At 36.4% G+C, this 18,581-nt stretch overlaps 1 protein-coding gene across 2 annotated transcripts in view; it reads left to right on the forward strand.

The window, feature by feature from the left end:
• The window catches only part of LOC311098424 (septin-2), a 39,359-nt gene that overhangs the window by 10,431 nt on the left and 10,347 nt on the right, over positions 1 to 18,581 (forward strand). For both annotated transcript variants that reach the window (XM_084138622.1, XM_084138623.1), the window contains exons 2-7: positions 99 to 143; positions 524 to 623; positions 704 to 790; positions 2,526 to 2,649; positions 4,988 to 5,122; positions 6,123 to 6,240. In XM_084138622.1, coding sequence (XP_083994748.1) covers positions 117 to 143; positions 524 to 623; positions 704 to 790; positions 2,526 to 2,649; positions 4,988 to 5,122; positions 6,123 to 6,240 — 591 coding nt within the window. In that variant the 5' untranslated portion in view covers positions 99 to 116. The remainder of the gene's footprint in view (positions 1 to 98; positions 144 to 523; positions 624 to 703; positions 791 to 2,525; positions 2,650 to 4,987; positions 5,123 to 6,122; positions 6,241 to 18,581) is intronic.

Here is an 18,581-nt window from a genome sequence, read left to right on the forward strand (position 1 = left end):
AATGTCTTTTCCTAAACAGCGAGTTCAAGAGAAATCTACCAAGACTTCCAAAAGACCTTTGATTAATTTCTTTTAATGTTTTTTTCTTCTTTGTCTAGTTGTCAGGCAGGAACGTCATGTCGCAGTCTGGAGAAAAAGGAAAGGTAAGACGGACACTCTTGTTAAAGTGTGTAATTGTTTTGAATAGTTCCTAACTTCTCCATTTAATGATTAAAGTTACTTGTAGGATGATTTCCTGAACTTTTACTCGGTCGTGCTTTCAAAACATTGATCTCTTGTTTGAGCGGCCGTCATGTCAACATCTGACTCCACCAGTGAAATGAGTTTAGGCGGTCCATTTGCTTAGTCATTGGAAGAGGAAGGGAGTGTTTGGGGAAATTATTATTATTTTTCCAATCACTATTGTTATACTTTCATTTGCAATTCCTTTTGGTGCTGAATAAATCGACATACTTTAAGTATTAAATGTTTCTGTATTAAACGTGTTCATCGGTGTAACAGTTCTGATGTTGTGTGTTTCTAGTTTCCTGATGCTGCAGGATATGTGGGATTTGCCAACCTTCCCAATCAGGTGCACAGAAAGTCCGTGAAGAAAGGCTTTGAGTTTACACTGATGGTTGTAGGTGCGTGACATATAAACACAGGCATGGATTCAGATAGACACACACTGTGCTTTTTAACTGGGTGTTATTTGTTATCTTAGGAGAGTCTGGTCTTGGTAAATCAACCCTCATCAACAGCCTCTTCCTGACTGACCTCTACCCAGAGCGCCATATACCTGGAGCGGCAGGTAAACACACACACACACACACACACAGGTCCCCTGAGGTCTTTATTAACTCTACAGGATATTGTGTCCAAGACCGGAATAATCCCTAGCAGTCATGAGAAATCCTCTGTAAATTAACTTTATTTTGGCCCAAAAAGCATTTTACAGTGATTCTTCTCTCCCGTTTTCATGCAATTTTCATTATTTCGGTTATTCGCTAAGTATTGTGGTTACCATTGTTACTCACATATGCACAGCACAAATGATGAACTCACATACAGTAGGTGTGTTACTGACCCATTGTTTTGATCTACTTATGTCAATTGCAAAACACATTTCTATGGACGTATTTGATTTTTTTCAGATTCTTTCGATGTTTTCGTCCATTAATATATGTCGCACAACGCTATCAACATGAACTCAGTTTCTTCAGCACCCCCAAAAATGTGATGCCTTCTTTACCGCTATGTTTACGAATCTGCTCATGACGACATCATCCGTGTACGTCACTTTGGTCAGAGTGGAACAGATGCGATTAAAGTGTTTACATGCCTGTTCATTGTATTTATTCAGTGCCTTTGAATATGCTTTATACGGACAAGAAATAATAACAAAAAAAAGAAATGTTATTCATGGTTAATTAAAAAAAATACTCGCAAGTTTTAGTTAAATTTTTAGTAATTTTGTTTTGTTTTTGTCTTTTTTATTAGTCTATTTTTATAATTAAAAAAAAAAAAGTTTAGAATGTGATGTTTTGTGTTAATTTTAAAACAAATTTATGTGTGAAATTTAGACCTGCAGAAAAAAAAGAAATGTTAGTCATGGTTAATTAAAAAAAAAAACTCAAAAGTTTGTTACATTTTTAGTAGTTTTGTTTTTGTCTTTTTTATTAGTCTATTTTTATAATTTTTTTAAAATAGATCTAGTTTATAATGTGATATTTTGTTATAATTTTAAAACAAATTTAAGTGTGTCTTAAAGGAGAACTCCGGTCGATTGTCGAGTTCTCCACTGTTGCTTAGTTACCTATGATCACGCGCGTGAACTCGACAGTCGATTACTGTGGACTTCGACCGAAAACAGGAAATAAATACAGGTATGAGCGCTGGCCGAATTAACTTCATTTTTATTCATATCTTTCACATCTACTGCAGTCAGATTCACCGTGTTCACTCTGAAGGAATCACTCACATGGCTGGGCACTTGTAATGACACATCAAGGATGTTAAGAGGCTAAAAGCAGGTTTAAAACTTGCCCCATTGAAGTCAACAGGGTGCAAATTTTAAAAAGAGGATAACACGGTGTAGGCAACACCGATTTTTGTCGTTGTTCTCTGTACTGACAGCACTCCAAATTTACAAAAAAATGAGCTCAATGTTAGAATTGACCGGAGTTCTCCTTTAAGTGTCCAAATGCTTCTTTGTAGAAAGAAATATTCTTTTCATCATGATGCCACTCACAGTGGAATGCAGAAAATTTCTGGATTCTGCTCAATGGATATAAAATCCCTTCAGATCCCTCGGTTGAGCACTTTGTCTATTAAAGCTCTGTAGAAAAAAGGTTGTTTTCAAAAAAATAATCCCGTCTGTAGCCCAGGGCTTCCTCCCAGAGGTTCTCAGGAAGCGCTCATAACTTTTTATGTTGCATCAATAAATCATGATGTTTAATGTGATTTGTCTCGATGTTCCCCCTCAAATGTTTATGCACATCTTTTGTTCTGTTTTTGTTCTGACTGGGGTTTTGTTGTGCTTGTAGAGAAGATCGAGCGCACGGTTCAGATTGAAGCGTCCACTGTGGAAATCGAGGAGAGGGGAGTGAAGCTCCGCCTGACTGTAGTGGACACGCCTGGATATGGAGACGCCATCAACAGCCAGGACTGGTCAGTGTGTGTTTACTCGGCTAAATTTATCCTGAGAAGTCAGCATAATCTGACCAAACCTCCCTTTGGAGACATCTGGGGACATCTTCAGTTATAAAAAATGATTCAAACATACATTTTTTAGTCATTATAATTAACTGTATATAAAAGAAAAACCTATAAGCACTTCTGGTGTGTCCTCATTTAGTTTGCTGAATGTGTGCATGTAGTAAGAAACATTTTGGTTGAGACCAGCCACTATCAATGGGTGTGGAAGGTGAAATTTCTTTCTTCTGAGCCATATATTTACTTCTAAGTTTGACGTTCTCCATGCATTATCATTTTCCCTGCCTGTACCATAAATTATTGGTGTTGGATAATAACGGGATATTTGCGAAGCACAGCACACCTGCTGTAAATACATGCCGTCACAGAATTGAATGGCATTTGTATTTGTATCTTGTTGCTACACTGATTCTGCATTGCATTATATAATTGTTCCAAAATGTTATTGCATTTGCATAACTTTTTTTTAATATAGGATCTGACACATTTCTTATTATTTGAACGCTTAAATCACACTTCTGAATGTCATTATATTATATAACCAAATAAATAAGCACCTTTTTAGCATGAAAATAAAAATCACAACAAGCACTTTTAAAGAAAGACAATCTGACTAAATGAAGTTGTCATGTGAAACACATACTTTGCACATGGAAAACGTGGTTTTGGAAGCGTTACCATGTGAAATCTATGTGATAACACGTTAAAAACATGCGAAATTCATGTAATATTTCAAGTGCTTTAAATGATGTATGTTTTTTTTGTGCAAACTGTCTAATAGCTAAAGCACAGCATGCAGATTAGTGCTCTTGCTAAAAATAGTTGATCTCCCCTAGGCGCAGATCTTGACCCATCCCTACTTATTTATTTATTTCTAAAACATAAAGTTTATGTAATGTGTGTCACTCTTGACGTTTGTGCACTTGGAATAGTGCTGCATAAAAATGTTCCTTAGGTAGTTGAAATAGCTGTGTGTTATTACAAATATCTACCATAAAATTAGACCTTGCATATAACTATGACCTCCTGAATGGAAGACTGAACTGATTATTAACTTAATACTCAGTGTTATGTGTCTATGTATCTGCATAGAAAAGACTATTTACTTTATGGCACTTGATTGTGGATTATCGCCAGCTGTTGCCTTGTGTTTGTATATTGGTCATTGAGCCTTGCTGAGGAATGCTGGGAACGTCCTGTTTGAAAGAACAATATCCTCCCCATCTCTTACCCACAGACTTCTAATGCTGTTAATGAAAATATGCCATCCACGTTACCTACCTATATTATCATGTCATGTTTCCTCGTTCCACCTCTCGATAAGGCTGCGGTCTCAAGGCCGAGATCTGAAGTGCAGTGGTCGTATCTGCGTCAGACGCAGAAGTGATTCAGTGTTTGCTGTTTAGATAAGTCTGGAGACTTTAGAGCAAAAGGGAATCTGGTGGTGAGAACTGGGAGTTGGTACATGTCAACTAAACCATTAAATTATTATTAAACATTTTTTTTAATTAAAATAAATGTGAACTGAAGCAAAATTAATTTATTTCAGCTAGTTGCCAAGGCAACATTTCTCATTTTTATTTAGTTTACCTTGATGTACTTAAAACTACAACTAAAACTGAAATAAAAACAAGTTAGGGATAGTTCACCCAAAAATTCTGTCATTAATTACTCACTCTCATGTCATTCCAAACCCATAAGTCTTTCGTTGATCTTTTGAGATTTTCAATTAAATCTGAGAGCTTTTTGTCCCTCCATTGACAGCTACGCAACTACCGATTTGATGCTTCAAAAACTAATCCATATGAATTATGCGGTTTAGTCCATGTTTTCTAAAGAGACACAATCGCTTTATATGATGAACATTTTGAATTTAGGCTTTTATTCAATTAAAAATGAATAAATTCACACATCTGATATGGTTAATGGAAGCTCTAGAATTTTTGCTTGATGTGCGAGAACCAATGAGGTTCATTCTCTTCAAAATGAAAGCATAAAATATGAACATATGATAGGATCTCAGTGATACTACAATAACTGTGGTGCGTCATTGCTGAACAAGAACCTGTAAACATGATGTTGTGGAGTGTTTTGATAAGCTTTATTTTGACTAAGTGGTGGTTCACCATTTCTAAAATGCGTATCCTATCCTGCAATTAGATTGTGGTTTTGTTCTGCTGAGATCCATATCCGATGTTTGTTTAATGAGCTTGTTTGAAACAATCACAAGCTTTTACATCTGAGTATTTCCTTTCAGTTTGTTCTCTGCTCTCTGCTTTATTCTCTTCAACAGCTTTAAGACGATCATCCAGTATATCGATAATCAGTTTGAGCGATACCTGCACGATGAGAGCGGACTGAACCGCAGACACATCGTTGACAACAGAGTACACTGCTGCTTTTACTTCATCTCTCCGTTTGGACACGGGTAAAACACCTGCACATGTTCTGCCTCTCTACATCAGTCAATATAACATTTTATCCCTGCAGAAAGTGGCTTAGCTTTAGCCCTCAATTAAGGCCTGTTTACAGCAAGAGTGATGCATCAAAGCAACATGAAAATTGAATTTTATTGTTCAAATATGATGTGAATTGTCATTAAAAAAACTCAGCTAAATATTTTCATACATGTTATTCAGACTAAGTGTAAAATCAATTTTCAGCAGCTTCTGAGAAGAATTCTTTGGTCACATGAAACCCCAACAAAAAAGTAAACATTCACATCAAAGCTGTTCAAACTCAAATCTTCAACAGTCCCGGATAAACATTTATTGAATTGCCGACAAATATTTACCCATCACATCATTTCAGGATGAATTTTAATGGTAGATGCATTGTTTTGTTTCCCTTCCTGTTATGGTGATAATTCATGCTTGGGACAAACATATCTTTACTCTGATTATTTCTCATGTTTTCATATGAGAACATTTTTTTTTATATATTTTTGCATTTTATTAGCATTTTATTAGATTAAAAATACAGTAAAAACAATAATATTGTGAAATATTATTATAATAGAAAGTATCTGTTTACTATTTGAATATATTTTAAAATGTAATGTATTCCTGTGATCAAAGCTGAATTTTCAGCATCATTACTCCAGTCTTCAGTGTCACATGATCCTTCAGAAATCATTCTAATACGATGATTTGCTGCTCAAGAAATATTTCTGATTATTATCAATTACTATAAACAGTTGTTGCGTCATATTTTTGTGGAATATAATCTTTGATGAATAGAAATTTCAAAAGAACAGCATTTATTTGAAATAGAAATCTTTTGTAACATTATTAACTACAAATTTTGATAAATTTAATGTATCCTTGTTTAGTAAAAGTTAAAAAAAATCGTACTGACCCTAAACATTTGAATGGCAGTGTATATGATTTGTGCTTCTGTGTGCTTGATTTTTATTTTATTTTTACCAGCCTGAAGCCTCTAGATGTTGAGTTTATGAAGGCGATCCACAGCAAAGTCAACATCGTTCCTGTAATCGCCAAAGCCGACACGCTCACGCTGAGAGAGAGAGATCGCCTCAAGAGAAGGGTAAGGGTCAAGACTTTTCTCTCTAGAACAAGTACAACTGATCATGTGATCCAGGACTAGTTGCAAAACTAACAACAAATGGTATATTTGAGCTTCTTTGTGGTGTAGATTTGTGCTTTTTTAAGATAATAAGAAACACACTGACCGGTACACTGAATGTTTGGTGATCAGTCGTAGGATGTGCATGTGTTCACGTTCATGCATTGTGACATTCCTGGCAGTCTGGCGTGGACACAAGTATGTAAAAAGACACATTGACCATGTATGTACTGTAGTGCACGGTTCTCCATGGACAATAGTGGCCTCCTTGTGCTGTCTGCAGGTGTTTCCCTGTAACACACACAGAATCACACACCCTCTGGATTGTGTCTGAAGCGAGGTCAGGTGTGTGCCGACCTGCACGCTCCATGTCTTCCCGCTGATGTGCTCCGCAGGTTAAGTAGGACGGTGATTATGTGGCGTGTATCTGGCTCGACTTCATTGGGACGTAATCTGTAATCCCAGAGGAAGCTCGTGCAGATCAACATGAGCACTGGAGCTTGTTCAGCATTTCTGATGCTACTTTGAGCACAATTATGTTAATGAGTGGTGGAGGTTTATTTTTAGCAGTGTTTGAATCATACACTGCCTCTTAAAAGTTATAAAACTCGTAAAAAAACAAAAACAAAATTTTTAGAGGGTTTAACAGCACAAATGTGAAGCCTACATTGTTGTTTAAGTGCTTATAATATAATATTTTATATATATGTGTGTGTGTATATATATATATATATATATATATACACACACACACACACACACACACACACACTACCATTAAAAATGTTGAAGACAGTAAGATTTTTTAAAGTGAAGCTTTTTAATGTGAAGTCTCTTCTACTCACCAAGACTGCATTTATTTAATTAAAAATACAGTAAAAACAGTAATATTGTGAAATATTTAAGACTATATTAATATATTTTTAAATGTCATTTATTCTTGTGATGCAAAGATGAATTTTCAGCATCATTCCTCCAGTCTTCAGTGTCACGTGACTCTTCAGAAATAATTATAATATGCTGAGAAACATTCGTATTATTATCACTCTTTAAAACAGTAGTGCTGCTTGATTTATACCACAGCGTTTATTTAAAACAGGAATCTGTTGTAACATTATAAATGCATTTACTGTCACTTTTGATCAATTTAATCTGTCCTTGCGGAATAAAAGTATATGCATTTCTTTATAACCCCAAACTTTTGAATGGTAGTGAATATAAATGATGGTTTCTAGTTTTATAAGATGTATTTAGTGCACCGCGAAGAGTAAAAGTGTGACTTTTTTAGCCTTTTCTAATGTCCACAATTTTTTGAGTTCACGTAGCAAAAAGTCATAGATTCTGATTTTTTATTTATTTTTATTTTTTTATGTAAACTTACATTCTTTCTGTCAAAAGTGGTTGAATAATTTGTGATTTGGTTAGCTAGTTTCCTCAGCCCTAATTCTGTTAATCTGAGGTTAGTGTGTCTGTGTAAATAAGAAAAATGTGCTAATCTATACAGTCATTAGGTGTTTTATATCACTGAAGTCTTCAGTCTATTCCTGTATCTCAGCATGTTGCACATCGTTAGATTTTGCATGACAAAAGAGCCATAACAAAACAGCAATTTGTCCTCGATCCCCCACAAATCAACAACCAATGCGCTCACACTAACCTAAACAACTGTTAAGCCGTCAGACACCTGCTGATCAATGACTTTCACTAGCATTAAAAGAAACGAAACGAAAAAAGACCCAGTAATCACTGAACTCATCTTGTTTATGTTCTGACTAATCTTGAGTTTAGGCCGTTTCTGATTAAATGTCCCAATTGACCTCTGTCAGCGTCTTTTGTGTGTGTAAACATTGACTCATTACAGAAAATGGTCCTGTTAGAGACAGATTTAGATTAGACACTAATGGAATCTTGTCCACATCCTGCAATCACTGCATGTTCGTCCATCTAAGTTGCAGGAAAGATTAGACACTGTCAGCCATTTTAAGCTAAATGACCCAAACAGATGTCTATGTGTGTGTTCTCATGACGTGTGGAGCACAAATGCGCGCTTTTCGGGTTGAGATGTGTAGTGATGTCAAATAGAAATAGTTCATGCAGAAATACACAACTAATGTTTTCTATCACTCTTAATTAAATGTACTTCCTGGATGGCTCACAACACACAGGAAGTCACAGGGCTTCATTGCTTATGCTGGTCCATATATAGACATCGCTTTGGACACTGAATGCTTGTATTTATAGTAGTTCCTGTTATTCGCCTGCTCCTTAGATGCCAGTTTTCTCTTCCTGCAGGTGATTTCAAAACACATTTTCATAAACATTCTCACATTGCTGTGTTTGTCAATCCATGTTTTGTTTTTTAAAGGGGTTGTTCACCAAGAATGAAAATTCTGTCATCATTTACTTATCCTCACACATTTAACTTTATTTTTTCACAAAAAAAAAAAAATATATATATATGTATGTATGTATAAATCTATTATATATATTTTTATGTGTATATATATTTTATAAAAAAAATGTAGACAAATAAAAAAATATATATATAATTATTTTTTTTATTTGTCTACATTTTTTTGTGAAGAAAGTTAAGTGTGCATGTGTATATATATATATATATATATATATATATATATATATATATATATATATATATATATATATTTATTTATTTATTTATTTATTTTTTGAAGAAAGTTAAATGTGTGTGTGTGTATATATATGTATTACAAAAATCGCATTGCTTCCCTTCAGAAGACATTTATTAACTCCTTAGAGCCGTATGGATTACTTTTATCATGGATGGATGTGCGCACTTTTTTTTAGGCTTAAAAAAAGGGTACATTTACTCCCATTATAATGCTTGGAAGAGCCAGGATATTTTTAAATATACCTTCTATTGTGTTTGGCTGAAAGAAGAACGTCATATACACCTTGGCTTGAGGGTGAGTACATTTTGGGATAATTTTCATTTTTTGGTGAACTAACCCTTTAAGCTCCAAAAAGCACTATAAAAGTAGTTTATGCATTATATTCCAAGTTGTATAAAGTGATGCACTACCATTCAAAAGTTTGAGGTCATAAGATTGATAAGAGTTTTTGGAAGAAATTAACATTTATTCATCAAATCAGACTTTTCTTTTAAGCTTTATGTGAACTAACTACTGTTGTTGCTGTTGCTGAGAAACCCATGCCTACTTGAAACTTTGATTGTTTAAAACTTAATTTTAGGAAATTGCCGCATTAAATCTGAATGTTAAAGTCGATGAATTGGAGGAAGTTTAATGCTTGTTCTTTTCATTGGTACCTCCACAAATGCTTGAGTCCTTTTTCATTCATCAGTGATTATCAGGAAAGTATGAACACTCCCTTCAGATTTCTGTCTACCTTTTCTTTTCCCAAGAAGACTCTTGGACGCAACTTCCAATAATCAGTTCTGAATTATGTGGAAGCGCAAGTCAGCATTTCCCGCATTTCTTGATGTCGTCGCAACCAGTAAAGGTCCTGCTGCCCCGGTCATAAGAATGACAAATGGCCCATTGTGTCTTTGCGGCCTGACTGATATTTATGTTTCATTTTCACCCTCACTTTCTCACCGTGATAGCTTCGCTCTCATTCTCTCACAGGACTGCCACCCCTCTCCCCGATCTTTCTCGCACCATCATGAAAGGGGGAAGCAGCTTGTGTAGAACAATATGGCCTTCCTGTAATGTGTCAGGCCGATTGGCAGGGAGAGCCGGGTCAGCGTTGTGCAGGACTCTTATCAGAGGCCGGAGTGAGGTCATAAAACCCTGAAACTTATAAAGTACTCGAGGGACGTTTAGGTAGCTCTCGTTTCCTGCCATAGCAGTGATATATGCCGAAGAGCTGCTCGTATGGAAACGCCAGCGGCAGGTCTTGTCCGTATGAGAAGGAAAGCCTTTGTGACCGAACTGACGTACATCTAGGAGGAGATTTGTTCAGTCGAGTTGCATGCGATTCCCACAGGTCAGGTTGTTGGTGCGCTTGGTGGGTTGCATTGTTGTGTTTATGTGAATTTGAATGTTATTGTTGATGTTTGCCATGCTGCGATCCCCATCACGCTCATATCTCAGTCTCCAAACTGTCAAAGCTTTCCTCTCTTTGTCCTCTCGGTTGGCTCAATGGGAGAAATGTACGAAAGCACCACCGAGCGTTGTGCAAGATTGTGTGGTTGCCAAACGTTACCAGCCTTGTTGTTTTTAAAACACAGTGGGGTCAAAAAGTCTGAGAGCACTTGAGAAAATGCATCTATTTTTATGATTTAACATGCATGGTTTCATTACAAATAATGCTATCAGCAGTGCAATTTGAGTGACAATTTGAGAATGTCTTTGGTGTGTTTCTCTTTTGCTTTAATCATCAGCCCCGGCAACTACATGAACAAAACTTTATGATCATGTTCTCCAGCATGATTTGAGATGTTCAAAAGAGCATCTTGAGCATCAGTGGAAGCATAAACTTGTGCTGTGTATATATATATACATACACACAGTACAGGTCAAAAGTTTGGAAACATTACGATTTTTTTATATTTTTGAAAGAAGTCTCTAATGCTTATCAAGGCATCAAAAATACAGAAAAAAAACAGTAATATTGTGAAATATTATTACAACTTAATAGTTTTCTATTTGAATATACTTTAAAAAATAATTTATTCCTGTGATGCAAAGCTGAATTTTCAGCATCATTACTCCAGTCTTCAGTGTCACATGTGACATCCAGTCTATCACATGATCCTTTAGAAATCATTCTAATATTCTGATTTATTATGAGTGTTGGAAACAGTTCTGCTGCCTAATATATTTGATGAATAAAAGGTTAAAAAGAACTGCATTTATTCAAAATAAAAAAATATTTTCTAATAATATAAATCTTCTTTACTGTCACTTTTTATCAATTTAACACATCCTTGCTGAATAAAAGTATTCATTCATTTCAAAAAAAGAAAGAAAAAAAATGACTGACTCCAAATTACTGACCAGTAGTGTATATTGTTGTTACAAAAGATTTCTATTTTTAAAACATTTGCTGCTTTTTTTTATTTTTATTTTTTTATTCATCAAAGTATCCTAAAAAAGTATCACAGGTTATGAAAAAATATTAAGCAGCAGAACTGTTTCCAACTTTGATAATGAATCATCATATTGAAATGATTTCTAAAGGATCATGTGATAGACTGGAGTAATGATCCTGAAAATTCAGCTTTGCATCACAGAAATAAATGATAATTTAAAGTATAATAAATTGAAAACTAATTATTTTAAATTGTAATAATATATCACAATATTATATCACAACAAATAAATGCAGGCTTGATGAGCAGAAGAAACTTCTTTCAAAAACATTAAAAATAGTAATGTTTCCAAACTTTTGACCAGTACTGTATGTATATGTATATATATTATTATTTAAAGCAGGAAATAAACTGATAAAATATAAATATTTAAATGTGTATATATACCATGTATATGGTTTTCAGTGTTGTGTCAGATTTTCTGACCACACTGTATGTTTTTGTGGCCGTGTGGTCATTAAGCTCAGGGCTTTGGTGTTAAACGTGTTGTTTACTGTATGTTGTAGGACACTGTTATTCGTGATGTGTTAGACCAGTCACTTTGTTTTCAAGGCTTTCCAGTCTTTTCATTCACCTGATCTTGATATCATGTCTTCCTCAACTGCAGAAGTTAAAACTGTGAATATCTCATGGTTTGGGTTTGTCCGTGTCCACATTCCTCCCTTAAATGAGGGTGTGGATATTTATGTATGTTCTCAAGCAGAATGATTGCATCCTGGAATTGCAGCTCACGCAGCCCATATAAAACAGTAAATATCCAGCACTGGTCACATACACTTTCCGTGACCAAGACTTGACCTTTATTTAACACTTCAGTTTTTCAGAATAGAGACTTGTAACACCTCCACTTAGTACGGCACAATCAAATCCAGTTTGCTTTAAATAAACCCTCTTTTGAAGAAGCGTATTTAACGCTTTAAAACAAAAATTCACTAATAATCTATTACTCGCCCTCATACCGTTCCAAATCTGTTTCTGAGTTCATTTATTTTATAGGACACACAATGAGTGTTGGAGTGGTCACACTTTTGCATGCATTGCAAGTCTTTCAAACTGCAAAAAGGACAAAAAACCACCAAGAAAGTACTATTTAAATAGTCCATACAGCTTGAATAATTACTAAATAACAATGATTTAAATGGTGAATAATGGCTTACATTTCTATCTGACTTGAAATATAGCGCACACATCATGGACTACTGTTATACTACTTTCATGGTGCTTTTGTGTCCATTTAAAGCCTCAATGACCAGTATGATTCTTGTCATACAGGTTTAGAAATGCATGAAGGTAATTAAATATAAATTGTTTCTTTAAAGAGCATCTCTCATCTTTGGAATACCAAAATGTGATGCTGATAATGAAATGCTAAGATGTCTTCAGCAAGAAGTTACAATCAGCTAAAATTCTGCTGTTCTTATCCAATTGTTCATACTTTAATTGTAGCATCTGGTTGCCAAAGGCCTCCAAACACACACACACACACACACATTCATACACACTCATCCCTGATTGGAATTTGCTGGAGTGAGCTTCTCCTCGCATCCCGCTGTTTCAGAGACGCCGGATTAACATTAGCCCTGGTACCAACACACACAAACAGGTCCAAGTAATTGGTCAGTCCTGTTGAGTTTCTTTCAGAATTATATAAAACCCCTGTGTGTTTTTGCACGAATGAAAGGCCTTCACGAGCTGCAGGTAGCCAGCGGTTTTATCCCGAGACAAGGGATCACAGTTAAGAACTTCACGGCTTTTCAGTTTGACACGCTTTACTGCTGAATAGTGATTTTTACAGTATTTCATAACTGTTCATAATGCTGAGTTCTGTCATTTTAAACCACTAAGTAGAATCTGCATGATAAACAAAGTGTTTTTGTGTTAAAAGCGACTGTTTTAAACCGTGTAAAAACTGCAGGGAGTGGCTGGATTCAAGGTGCTTATTCATGCTGAAACTTGACTGCGAGAAACTACTGTTTTGCTCCCTGAAGTATAATCTCATAATAATTGGTCTGTAGACAGGAAAACTATATTTACCTTATTTTGATGTGTTATGTACTTATATAGTGCCCGTCCTGTTTGTGGCTCCTATTTTTGTGCAAGTGACCAAATGTTTACGAGCCTTTTTAGTTGTACAAGTGTTGCATTATCCAACTAGTGCGCAGTTATTAAGATTGTGTCATTTAGAGATTCTTCTGTAATCAGGTCATTTTGTTTGTGACCTAGTGCACTATTTTCCTTTACTTTCAAAGCATTTTCTGGCACTCCCAACAGGTTCCCAGAGTGCCAGATCCATGTTTAGGTGCTAATATTTACAGATGCAATATTTTAACACATTTGGATTTTTCTTTCCCGTCTGTTTGCATTCACAGTTCACTTTTGTGCTGCCCAAACTGATCTGCATGAAGTGATTTGTGTGCATATTGATCCATGCCGTGTTGTACAGTTGGGGAGCACATTCTCGTCTCTCAGTTGTTCCTCAAATGTGCATTTTAAGGCGTTTTGTGCTTTAAAATGTAAGTTGCTTACAGAGTGCTTTATAAGGACTGCTGCAACTAGCATAAAGATGTGAGCTTGACTAACTGGTTTAGTCTTTATATATCTACTTGTTTGCTACTTATGTTTACATTGAACTGCAAATTAAGGTACGTTCACACCAAGAACGATAACTATATTAGCGTCCACACAGGGTGACGATATTGCTCTGTTTATTCTGAGCGCGCTGCAGTTTTGTTGTCGATTTAAATGCTCAAGCTCTTTAGAGTCGGATGGATTCTGATTGGCTGCCAATGTTTTTATTGTTCATCATATATACTTTCTCTGTCGTGGGGGTGTAATGGTACATGTATTCGTCCCAAACTGTCTCAGTAAGTACGTCATGGTTCGGTGCATACAGTCAGACGACGAATACAGTCAGTCACAGGCGATCCACACTCCAATCCAGAAGGGGGCGCACGGAGTAATGCAACGCTGTTTGCTAACCAGGAAAAAGAGTAGAAGAAGAAGAGACGATCTACGCACCAACCCAATACAAGAGTTCAGATGACATGCAAGCAGGGGGTTAATCTATCAGCCGGAAACTGAAGCTTCCCCGGGGACCGCCATTGATTAGCAGACCATCACCTGCTGTTAGCAATCCATTGACATTTTGGCGTCACTTTGACAGCGAATAACTTTACATCTGAGGCGTTTAAAGACTCCATTTGTCCATTATTTATTTCTAAAGAAACACGAAAATGTCTAAAAGGCTTCATTACCTTGTATCTTACGTTATGGCCCCGTAGAAGCAGTTTTTGTAAAAATAGGCTAACGATTGCGTCATAACCACGCGACTCTCTGTCACAGTAGAGAGATTACCGTATGGACAGGAGGAGAAGCTCGTGGGCAATCGGGGGGACGTGGAGGCAAAATGACAAAATAATTAATCAGAATACTTAGCGAGAGTTTCTCCTGCTCCTAGCTCATGGACAGCTCTTACTCACGCTCTCCGTCTCTGCAAGATTCGGAAGGGAATGATTCAGATTTCTCTTGGCACAGCTACTAGAAGACAGACGGGTTGCTCACGTCACATCTACGTCGTCAAGCTCAGGTTGAGTCTGCGCAGTCGCTCAGCCATCAGGAAGTGAGTGCTTCTAATTGACTTCACTTTTCTCCGTTGAATCCAATGGGGTCGCTGTGTCCATTTCTTTTACTGTCTATGGATGACATGCAAGAGCTTGCTAGTAGCCTATACGCTGAGTTTCAATACGTTTTTGTGACGCTCTCCACAAACTTCATGGAAAGGAAACCGGGGCGGCATCCTGTTTGTTTTCTTTAATTTACAAAAGAACAATGTTTTGTTTTTATTCTGAGTGTACACAAATAAAAATAGACCCTTTACATTTTTGAATCTCTTATCTATTTAGCCATAATGACAGAGTATTGTGGTTTCCGCTGTTATAATGAGACAAAATCATTCGGCATTGTGCCGATTGTGTCGTGTAAGTCTCACTACTATACAGTCCAGTGATGAAATATGCATGGAAATGGGAAGCCTCAGGTTCCGCTTCACTCGCTGTCTCCTCGTGGAAAGGTGAAGGAGGCTCAGATGTGGGATAATTGGCACTTTTCTCTCCTTGCTCATCTTTCTATGGTTTCTTGAAAAAAAGCGTAATGATATTGAACTTTGCATTCGGTTTACACTAAAGGAGGCTGTACTGTACCAATAACCTCAGGGGGGACTAAACGCTCCTCTTGCTAGTTGGAACAAACTATAACTTGCACAACTGTCTGTCCAAAATAAATGAAAAGAAACCTAGCATTGGGGATTTGTTGCTTTTTTTTTTTTCTGTTGTACCGAACTCATGTTGAACCGTGACCCCAAAACCGGGGTACGTACCGAACCATGACTTCTGTGTACCGTTACACCCCTACTTTGTCGTTATCATTATAGTTATCATCCCTTGTGTAAACGAGCCTTTAGACCCCAAACTTTTAAACAGTAGTTAATGCGTTTTTTCTTTATTCATGCATGCAACCAGATCTGATCTGTGCCCGATCTCGAGGGAAAATCAGAATTGGTTGACCATGTACATGCAACTTGATTGAGCACTTGGCTGAAGAAACCAACTCCAACATCCAGCCCACACAAGCTTCGCCCAGTCGTACCCACAAATAGTCTTGCTCCGCAAACACATGGTCACGACTCATAATGCATCCTATGACAAACAAATTACAAGCATAATAGGTGAAACTCACTTCCCTTTTCAGTTCAGAGCCATGGAGAAACTCCCGTGCCATTGTTCCAGGCCAGACTCCAGGTGCCTCTGCCAATCGCGTGGAGGTGCTGCCAATCCAAACACATTTTGCCTCAGAGAAAGACAGGGGGAGCGAATGATTGTGATTGTGTTGAAGCCTGCGCCGATAACTCGCTTCAGGATTCTCATGCTGGCAATAGATTCTGGAAAATCATCATTATTATCATTGTGCCAGTGTGTGAAAGGTTCTTGATGTTTTGTTTAGGACATCATTTGTTTTATGTATTATATCAGGGGACGAAGACGCTACTTCTTAAAGAGGATTTTAGCATGCTGACAGATTGTTGTGCTTTTGGATGCTAACATTAACTGTCAGCACACTTAAAAAAGGTTGCATCTATAAATTCAACCCTTTTGGTCATGTAAAACAGTAGTCATGAAAGAATTGCTTTTTGTACTTTTATTTTAATATTGGTCAATGTACTGTACACCAGTGTTATTTTAGTATTATATTATAGTTTTTATTTAATGTTGAATTAGCTTTTATTTTTAAATTAATTAATTAATTTTTGTACAATTTTTGCTTTGTAACATTTCAAATTTTCATTTAGAATCTATTTAAAAATGGTTTTGCAACTTTAAGTTAACCAAAATATTTTTAATTTAGTTAAGTAGTTAACAATAATAAAACACAGACTAATACTTGTGCACTATTCTATGCTTTGCCTCCACGTCGTGCATTAAAATCGTTTAATAGTGTATTGTGCGTCATTTGTAAGTAGAAAAATGTATAGAGCACATTTAAATTCAGCTTCCACTGACCAAAGTGCTGTACAAAACAATCATGAAATACTGATTGAGGAAGACCGTGCATGAATAACTTTTTCCAAGTCTTGAAAGCAAAGTGTCGATTTAAGTCTAGAAATGATTCTCAATTGTTAGTAGCTGTTTTTAACAAATGAGCTAATTTGTTTTTCAAGACAAAGCTCAGAGTCGAAGTTAACTCCTAACTTTTTTGCATGTGACTTAGCATATGGTTGTCTAAGTTACTATCTATAGAGTTTCTGGTTTCGGAGGGACCAAAGATAATCACCTCAGTTTTCTCATTAAGATGGAGGAAATTATTTGCCATCCAGCATTTAATATCCTCAAGACAGTCCATGAGAGGCTTCAGAGAGTCTCTAGATTTTAATGGAAGGTGCATCTGAGAATCATCGGCATAGAAATGAAAATAAATTTTACTTTTCCTAATTATATTACAGAGTGGAAGCATGTACAGATTAAAGAGTAATGGCCCCAGAATGGACCCTTGAGGAACCCCACAGGAGAGAAATCTTATTTAAGATATGACTCAAACCAGAGTATTTCAATGCATGTCTGAAGGATATTGTCATGTACTGGGCCAAAAGCAGCGCTCAGATCCAGTAAAATCCAAATTTAACCAGATTCAACCGCAAGTAACAAAGCATTCATCACTTTTAACAAAGCTGTCTCAGTACTGTGATAAGTTATAAAACCTGATTGAAATGGTTCAAGTGCCCGAGTCGAATTTAAAAACAGAAGTAACTGTGATAGGACAACTTTTCCATAACGATTTACATCAGCATTGGGCTTTTTAAGCAACGGCTGGACAACTGCATGCTTTAAAAACGCAGGTGCAGTGCCAGAGACTAAACAGGAATTCATTATTACTTGAATGCTAGAACCAGTAGTATCAAACAAACCTTTAATATTTTCAGAGGGAACAACATCTTGGGGTGAAGTTTTAGACTTCATGCATTACTAATTTCCTCAGGTCAGAGAAAGAAACCGTCTGAAAACTATTCAAAAAGAGTATTAGAGTGAGAAGGAATAAGGGAGGATCCGATGCCATCAATCTTTTCAATAAAAAAAACTAAAAACTCTCACATTTATCAAGAGATGGTTCTACCTTATTAGAGATATCAGGATTATTGAATCTGGGGCAGTCTCTAGATTGAGTTTCCAACGAACTTCTGATGTGCAGTTATATTTAACGATCGAAATGATAACAACACAATGTATTAACTGGAATTTAAAAAACACAGATAGGCAGAACGCCAACTGGTCTTTAAAAGCTGACAGGACAGACGGCAAACCGACAAACACATTAGCTGCCTGGGATGACATTGGGACACAACTACTGATTAGCCGCTTATAAAATTGTCAAAATATGTCGCTGATCTGCTTTTCTTGTTTCAGTTTTTATATACGGCCATATCTTAACTTCCTCTCCTGTTCCTGTGCATAAAAGTCACTATTGTGCCATTTTTCTTTTGTTCATTGTGAAGCGACGTGTTTATTTTCCCATTTGGAGGTCAAGACATCCAAAAACTTTCAATATCTCCATCTGTCCACGCCCCAGATTTGGCACGAATGGGAAAGATGGACCCTTATAAATCTTGCAATGTTGCTCACCACAGATTCTGTTTGATCAGAGGAAGCTTGTCTACAGT

The sequence above is a fragment of the Abramis brama genome (genome assembly GCF_963993115.1).
Source record: "Abramis brama genome assembly, chromosome: 16".
In the NCBI taxonomy this organism is placed as follows: domain Eukaryota; kingdom Metazoa; phylum Chordata; class Actinopteri; order Cypriniformes; family Leuciscidae; genus Abramis; species Abramis brama.